Genomic DNA, 9,264 nt, shown 5'->3' with positions numbered 1-9,264 from the left:
AAAAAAAAAAAAAAAAAAAGAATATAAGAGCCATAGGCCAGGCGCAGTGGCTCATGCCTGTAATCCCAGCACTTTGGGAGGCTGAGGCAGGCGGATCACGAGGTCAAGAGTTTGAAACCAGCGTGGCCAATATGGCAAAACCCTGTCCCTACTAAAAATACAAAAAATTAGCCCGGCGTGGTGGCTCATGCCTATAATCCCAGCTACTCAGGAGGCTGAGGCAGGAGAATCCCTTGAACCCGGGAGGCAGACTTTGCAGTGAGCCGAGATCGCACCATGGCACTCTAGCCTGGGCGACAGAGCAAGACTTCATCTCAAAAAAAAAAAAAAGAATACAAGAGCCATAAAAGGACTCAGTGTGAAGGTGTCCCGTGGACTGTACAAAGGCTGCTGTGGCAACACTTTTACCTGCTTTATCTTCCCCAACACATTACCTAGTAAGGCACACCCTGCCTGGGCCTCCCTCTCAAGGAGCATTCCTCTTCCTTGGCCTCTGGTAACTCCACTGCAGGTTTCTTATCATCACTAATGTCTCAGCTCAAATGTAAGCTTTTTAAAGGAGGTTGACCATGTGGCCTGGTTTGCCCAGGACAGTCCTGATTTATGACTGTCGTCCTAGTCTTTTTTCTTTTTTTTTGAGACAGAGTCTTGCTCTGTCACCCAGGTTGGAGTGCAACGTGTTGTCCTCATCTTAAACGTCCCCATTTCCTCTCTAAAGGGTTCCCACTTGGACAATAAACTTTATGGTCACCCATCTTAGGGTAACCCTTAAAAATAATGCCTGCTGTCATATTCCTCAACAAGGATGATGCTTTATTTCTTTTATACTACTTACCACTATTTTAAAGTATCTTATCTTTTATTTAAATGCTAACTTAATGTCTCCAACGATTAAAATATAAGCTCCACAACAACACAGAGTTTATGAATATTTCCAGCTCATTCACTACTGTATCCACAACACTTAGAAGAGTACCTCACGCTGTAGGGACCAGCATTTGGAATCTCCACGTTGGATCTCTCAGAGTTCCTGTGCAATAACGAGATTAACAGAGATCCTAACTAAGGGCCCAGACCTTGGCTCTGGTAGTTCTTGCTCCAAGGAAGAGGCAGGGTCCTGGGTTCTTATGAATCAGACTAAATTCATCTAAGGATTGGGTATTTAGAAGAATACTTTCATGACTAACCATGTTAACTGAGTTAAAATGTTACTTTTATATTAAATCAACTAGTTTATATGTTCATTACTCTAGGGATAAACCCTTTGCTCTTCTTTCACTGAATTAAGTAAAATGAGTATTTATATTTTGTGTAGGTATTTATTCTTAAATAGAAACAGAGTCTCGCTATGTTGCCCAGTCTGGTCTCAAACTCCTGGGCTCAAGTGATTCTCCTGCCTCAGCTTCTCAAGTAGCTAGGACTATAGGAACATGCCACCAAGCCCAGATTGAGTATTTATACAACTATTCCACCCCCAAAAAAGAAGAAATGCCAAAAACCAGTAATGATGAAAAAATTGGTTGCTCCTGCTTACGTTAAATAGAACACAGATAAAAAGAAACTAAATTTTGGCCGGGTGCGGTGGCTCACGCCTACAATCCCAGCACTTTGGGAGGCCGAAGCAGGCAGATCACGAGGTCAGGAGATTGAGATCATCCTGGCTAACACGATGAAACCCTGTCTCTACTAAAAATACAAAAAAATTAGCCAGGCGTGGTGGTGGGTGCCTGTAGTCCCAGCTACTCTGGAGGCCAAGGCAGGAGAATGGCTTGAACCAGGGAGGTGGAGCTTGCAGGGAGCCGAGATTGCGCCACTGCACTCCAGCCTGGGCACTCCAGCCTGGGCGACAGAGAGAAACTCCATCTCAAAAAAAAAAGAAACTAAATTTTAGATTATCTTGCTGGGTGTAAAAATCACTCTCAAACATTTGAAGAAAATATTAATCTAGGCCAAAACTACAGATCAAATAAGTCTGAGAAAAGGAAAATTAAAGTAAGATAACATTTCAATTTGAGGATAACAATCCAAGAGCCAAGGTCAAATATTCTTATAAGATATGAATATTTGGTCTCATTCAGAATGACCTCATTTTCACAGAAATAAAGCTTTCAGTACTTCCTTTACCAACAATCTCTGCAGATACTAATTACATAATTAATAAGAGAGGTAATATGGGATGGTAATTAAGGAGGGCTTTGAGTTAGTCTAGACTTGGATTCAGCCTCTACCACTTGTAATTATGTGACCTGGGCTAAGTCACGTTCTAGAGTTCCTCATCTAATAAATGAGAATATTGACTCACCTCAAAGGTACTGAGGCAATCTTCAGCAAAATAAACATAGTATAATTATAGCATAGTGCCTAGCAAATAGTAAGAATATATGATGATGGTAATACTTAGATAAGAAACTGCTTTAGATTCTAAAAAACGTTTTCTTCTTTTTTACCACTTTTGAAAATCTTTCTAAAATTATCTTCTTAAAAATAGTTTTCTTTATCGCCATATAGCAATAGTTGTCAAATTTTAGGCTAATGGGATTAAGGACCTCTGGGACGAATTCAGTATTTTGAACAAACAATCCCATCAATTGGGTTACATGCAGTCCACTGACCACACACTGAATTAAGAGTACACAAGCAAAATTCTACTTTTTCTTGAGGCCTCCAGTTAACCATTACAAACAACAAATACTGAATCCATTGATGATACCCTTAGGGGTTACAGGTGGGTAGGGATTTTGCCTCATGCCAAATGTACCCATTCTGCGACTTGTGACTCACATACCACTGCTACCTCTTTTCCGCTATCAGGCTCAGCTGTCAATTGTCATTATTGTCACAATGTGCCTGTCTCCACTCACTTTTTAATCTTCTGCTAAAATATGTTGTAACCTAAAAAACAGCCAAGTTTGTCTGAATACCTATAATAAAATTAATGGGTCTGCTCCGGGAAGACCAAAATATAGTAGTAAAGTATAGCAGGAAGCCATGTTACATTCCCTTGAACATCTCAGAAGTCAGTTTTGCTTAAATCCCAGCTTTCAACTGTCATCAGGTTAGCTGTAACTGCCAAATATATGACCTCCAGATAAGTGAAACGTCACACACTCATTCTCTCTCTCTCTCTCTCTCTATATATATATATACACACACATACATATGTATGTTATGTACATATGATTGTGGACATTTGTATGATGTACACATGTATATGAGACTATGCAAAAAGATCCTATTTCCCTGACAGAAGGAAGGACTTAAAACAAGACATACATCCACAACAAAATAAGGAATACAGAGAGACACATGGGTTTCTGAATTCTCTCCATCAATTTTGTTTCTGGCTCACTTCATTAGAAGTCTGATGTTTTGAATTATTAATTCTGTATATTAATATGACCTTTCAAATACTTTTTAAAAGTATAATACATAAGGCTCCCCCACAATGAAACATTCTATCTAAATACTTAAGTAGCACCTACACATAAGATTCAAGGCACTTAGTAAACAGCAATTTTATAATGATGGGGACACTCAAGAGTTTTCTCAGAATCACTAAAGTTATGGCCAAAAACTGGATTCAAGGACAAAAACTTGTAACTATTAACTACAGTAAAGACTTAATGACTTGAATTTTGAAATTTTGTTATATAAAGAGAATTCACTAAAAGATTGTATTTTAATCTTTTCCTTGTTAGCTTTTAACATATCTTGAACTATTTTCAGAAAACTCTATCTAAACATAAATCAGTTTTAAACTTTCACGTTATTTCAAATCCAACCCTAAACTAAAATTCTACCATCCCCTCTGAGTGTTATAAAGTGATGAATTACAGCCAAGAAAATTCTAATTGTTTCAGTATATCTGTCAACTAAATATTCATAGCTGGGCACAGTAAAACCAGCACTTTGGGAGGCTGAGGTGAGAGAATCAGTTGAGCTCAGGAGTTCGAAACTAGCCTAGGCAACATAGTGAGACCTCATCTCTACAAAAGAAAAAATGTAAAATTAGCCAGGTATGGTGGCACACACCTGTAGTCTCAGCTACTTGGGAGGCTGAGGCAGGCAGATGGCTTGAGTTCAGGAGTTCAAGGCTGCAGTGAGCTCTGATCACACCACTGCACTCCAGCCTAGGTGACAGAGCAAGACTCTGTCTCAAAATCATAAAAACCTCAAAATATTTATAAATTAGAATCAGTTTATGACAGAACTGGTTTATCATATTTTCTTTGCAGAAAAAAATTTCCTCTTTCTAGTTTGTTTTGTGCCAAATTTCAAATACGTATCTGCCAATGCATGGGAAGTGTTACTGTATGGGACACTTTTTGTATGGGACATAAAAAAATTTTCTTCTTGTCTAGACATATTATATTAAACTTTTGGTACTGTATTTTCATGTGAGTCATTTAACAATTTATATTATGTTATATATCAATTTATATTGTTAGTCTACTTACCTATTCAGTTTACACCAGAGATGAAAACTTTTAAAAGTTTGTAATAACCTTTGTTGTATTTATTTTAGGAAATAAATAAAGAGCAGCATGGAATTCGAGTGTCCAGCTCACCACCACTATGCTCCTTGATTTTCAGATCACCATCTCATTCCCAAACACTAATTCTAATGACTAAATTTAAAAAGCTGTTACAAAAACTAAACAATCCTGTACCACTAACAGATAAAACTAACTTCGAACTATTTCAAAATGACTCCTTTGTCCCCATTTAAAACTGGCCACCATGTCTCAACAGACAGAAGAAGCATGACCGAGGGCTTATCTTTTAGACTGCTAAGGTTGGACTCTTTCATATCTGATAGAGTGAGCAATTGTCGAGGGCAGGGATATGAGTGGAAACAGGACAGAAGAAAAAAAAAGAGGCAAGGTATAATACTAGTACACTGGGGAAAATCTACAACTTGTATTTAAATTACTGCTTCATTACTACAAACACTAACTAAAAAAAAACAAAATAAATCACTGTTTCACAATGTTCCTTCCCTGTAGAATAAATTTGCCCATTACAGTCTAATTAGTAACTAAAATTACACAAATTGAAAGTGAACTGTAGTGTCTCTTTAAAAACCTTACCAATGACACTTATTGTAAAGACGATTTCCAACATTCGTTTACACAGTAAATACCAAGTTCACAATTAGTGCATGGCACCATGCTGGGAACTGTAAAGGAATGTGGCAAATTTCACAGAAACATTCTTACCTTCAGCTGAAACCCAGTTTCATTCACAGTCTCCTTCCAGTTACCTTCCTAAAAATTGAAGTTAATTTTAGAAATCATTACTGCAAAGCAAATATTCCAAATTAAATAAATTAAATTCCTATCATTCTGTTCTTACTTCAGCAGGGATTGGAGAGAGAGGTTTAAAAAAATTTCTTTTCACTTCAAAATTAAACATTCAATCCGGCCGGGCGTGGTGGCTCAAGCCTGTAATCCCAGCACTTATGGAGGTCGAGATGGACGGATCACGAGGTCAGGAGATTGAGACCATCCTGGCTAACACAGTGAAACCCTGTCTCCACTAAAAATACAAAAAAAGTAGCCAGGCGTGGTGGCGGGCGCCTGTAGTCCCAGCAACTCCGGAGGCTGAGGCAGGAGAATGGCGTGAACCCGGGAGATGGAGTTTGCAGTGAGCCAAGATCGCACCACTGCACTCCAGCCTGGGCGACACAGCGAGACTCCATCTCAAAACAAAACAAAACAAAACAAAACAAAACAAAACAAAACAAAACAAAACAATTCAATCCAACTTCTAAAAGATAACCAAATGGTGCACCTAAGATTTCATAGATCTGAGCTTCAAAATACTGAAGACAAATTTTACTATTATTTAAATGATACCAAAAATACCATCATCAGTATCTTTAAATAGAAAATGTTAGCCAAAAGAATAACATAATCCATTAATTGGAAATTCATAACAAAAAAATAAAGTGCATATAAATTAACAAAAAGATCCTTAAAATAAGTATTCTACAATTTTTTTTAAGAAACCCAAATTAAATGAATATTTTACTAAGACTAAATAAAAGAAAATACCTGTGTTAAAACAGATAGAAGATTTTGTCTCTACAAAGGATGGGATGTGAAGCAATCCTCAAGAGAAAGTTTTCTAAACCAATCCGTCGCCTCTCCACAAAATCTGGATCCATGTTGTCAGCAGAGAGTTTATGCCAAACAAATTCTGCCTAGGTAAACAAAACAATCATTAAGAATAGTCTCAATGCTGAAGACTTCTAAACTACTGCCATTTCACTTCTTACCCGTTTTTCTGGCAGAGGTGGCACAACAATATGTGGATAATAAACTAAAAGGTAGTTTCTCAACAACTCAAATTCACTATATCGCCGCCACAGTGAGTCTGTTAGAACACTCTGACCATCGGTATGTTCAACTGACCTGAAAAGGAACAGAACGACACTGAAGTTATTTTTTAAAAACAAAAATACATACATATAAGTTGGAGTGCAGTGGTACAATCACGGCTCATTGCAACCTTGACCTCCTGGGCTCAGGCACTCCACCCACCTCAGCCTCCTGAGTAGCTGGGACCACAGGCACATGTCACCACATTGGCTAATACTTTAATTTTTTGTAGAAATGGGGTCCAGCTATGTTGCCCAGGCTGGTGTGAAACTCCTGGGCTTACGTCATCCTCCTGCCTTGGCCTCATGTATTTTCATATTTAATCCTTATGACAACCCTGTGAGGCAGAGATTTATTATCCTCATTTTACAGATGAGGACACAACTGCACAGTATATACTCTGCCTATGATCACAAAGGTCTGTGGATAAAGCACTCAGATCCATCTGATTTCAAAGCCCTTACTCCTAACCACTTTCTTTCTGTTACAGAAAGCCTGTTTAAACATAAGAGAATCAGTTTTATTAGGAACACTCTAAAAGCCTTAATGTATAAATAATTGATTTTTTAACATGACAAAATCTAGTTTAGCTAGTACTTCATTAAATAAAAAGCATTTTTAACTTCACTTCTGCCACAATGAGAGAATAACATTCACAACAAAGACCAAGACACCACAAAAACTTCAATTTAGGTTATTAATGAATCAGATTAATCCAAGTACCAAGAAATATCCACAATAACAAAATATTAATTAGCTCTGAAAGAGTGGCGAAGAGAGGTCATAAAAATTCATCTCTAGCCTTACTTTTAATGATAAAGGGCTGGTAGGCATGTCTCATACATACAAAAGTTCAACTTACTTTTGGGGGAAAGTTAAGGTAAAATCATATAAAGGATATTTTAAATATTTTGACTACTTAGGATTTCTTGCCAGCTATAAGTAAGTCCAATTAGAAAGCATCAGTCTTCTAAACATTATCAGGACCTTGCTATTTTTCTAATTAGCTTGACAATAACCTGTTTGCCCTCCACGAAATGCACAATGTGTATTTTGTACATTAGGACACAAAGTCATAGAAGTTAAATCAGTCTCTGAATAAAGTCTAGAGAAAGTATTTACATCATGCCATGTTCAGCACAATAGATGCTCATTTTTATTATTTTTTAAGTTTGCTACTAAATTTGTTTATTGCATGCTAATAAAAATGAACCAAAATATGAAATGCAAAATGCACAAATGGCTCCCATGGCAAAAATATAGTATTAAATCATAATTTATTTTAAAGAGTATACCTAGACATTAGCTATAACTGATACCATCCCAATTACAATTCCCAACTTCAGCTGAAAAAATACTTGGGTTAATCTCAAGTTTCAAATTATTCAGAATCACTACCAACAAAACCCGTAACTTGTAAATAAGTGGATAAATAAAGCCTATAAGCAGTACACCTACAGGGCTGATAGAAGGTCTGTGTAAGCGTTTAAAAACAAAAAACAAACAAACAAAAAAAAAACGCGACTGGATGTGGTAGCTCACGCCTGTAATCCCAGCACTTTGGGAGGTCGAGGTAGGTGGATCACCTGAGGTCAGGAATTCGAGACCAGCCTGGCCAACATGGTGAAACCCCATCTCTACTAAAAATACAAAAAATTAGCTGGGCGTGGTGGCAGGTGCCCATAATCCCAGCTACTCAGGAGGCTGAGACAGGAGAATCGCTTGAACCTGGGAGGCAGAGGTTGCACTGAGCTGAGATTGTGCCAACGCACTCCAGCCTGGGCAACAAGAGCGAAACTCCATCTCAAAAAACAAACACCAAAAAAAAAAAAAAAGAAAGAAACCAAAAAGGCAGGGTCCAGTAGTTTCATTAGAAACTGACTAAAAGCACAGAGACTAAAGCACAGAGACTAAACTGACTAAAAGCACTTTCATTAGACCCCAAAACTACCCCATTTATCTAATCGCTCAACAACTATTTAATAGCACCTCATTGGTTTTCTTGTAATATTTAATCCTCACAATGAAAATATGATCATTAACCACGCTGTACAAATTAGAAGAATAACATACTGCCTTCCAAGCCATCAAGGAATTACTACCTATTCTAAAAGAGACTTATATTTATTTTAGAATAGTTCATATTCAATGAAAAGGAACACATAGAAAAAAGTCTTGGGGAATTAAAAACCAGTGACTTTAGTCTTACTCAATCTTAGCCCACTAAACTATAACACTATAGAACAGGTATATACCAAAACATCCTTTTAATTTTAAACTTAAGAATTTACTTTGGAAGCTAGAGTTAACACTAATTTCTGAAGTATTTTTTAGGTGGCTAACTTTAAAAAAAACAAAAAACAAAAAAACAGAACCAAAAACCTCTCAACAACTGGACTATAGACAATTGCTAAAAGGGCTTTCTACTTGTATCCAAAAGGTAGGTAGGTAAGCTACATGACAGAAGTTGAATTTCTAGTTAATATGAAGGGTCAATAATATCCATATTGTCCACAACTGTCTGCAAAACACTGAATTACAAAAACAATGCTACATAATTAAATTAAGAAATTTGATGACTGTGGTTGATGATGAAGGTCAGTTAACCTTAGGGATAGTATAAAACAATCTATTCAAAATCAGTATTTCTCGAATCCCATGTCTATAGGATGTGGAGTAGGGAAGAATGTCTTAAAACAGAAAAAACACAAATCATAAAGAGAAAAGACAGATAGGCCGGGCGCGGTGGCTCAAGCCTGTAATCCCAGCACTTTGGGAGGCCGAGACGGGCGGATCACGAGGTCAGGAGATCGAGACCATCCCGGCTAATACGGTGAAACCCTGTCTCTACTTAAAAATACAAAAAACTAGCCGGGCGACG

General features: G+C 37.3%; 1 protein-coding gene across 1 annotated transcript in view; it reads right to left on the bottom strand.

Moving 5' to 3' along the window:
* Window positions 1-9,264, bottom strand: part of SNX4 (sorting nexin 4) — an 81,467-nt gene that overhangs the window by 48,658 nt on the left and 23,545 nt on the right. The window contains 4 exon segments of the mRNA XM_017855356.1: window positions 5,220-5,267; window positions 6,057-6,060; window positions 6,063-6,205; window positions 6,281-6,416. Of these exon segments, the coding sequence (XP_017710845.1) occupies window positions 5,220-5,267; window positions 6,057-6,060; window positions 6,063-6,205; window positions 6,281-6,416 (331 nt within the window).

The sequence above is a fragment of the Rhinopithecus bieti genome, unplaced genomic scaffold (genome assembly GCF_001698545.2).
Source record: "Rhinopithecus bieti isolate Rb0 unplaced genomic scaffold, ASM169854v2 scaffold_39586, whole genome shotgun sequence".
NCBI lineage: Eukaryota > Metazoa > Chordata > Mammalia > Primates > Cercopithecidae > Rhinopithecus > Rhinopithecus bieti.
The sequence above is the reverse complement of the archived record's forward strand: the minus strand, read 5'-3'. Positions and strand labels throughout refer to the sequence as shown.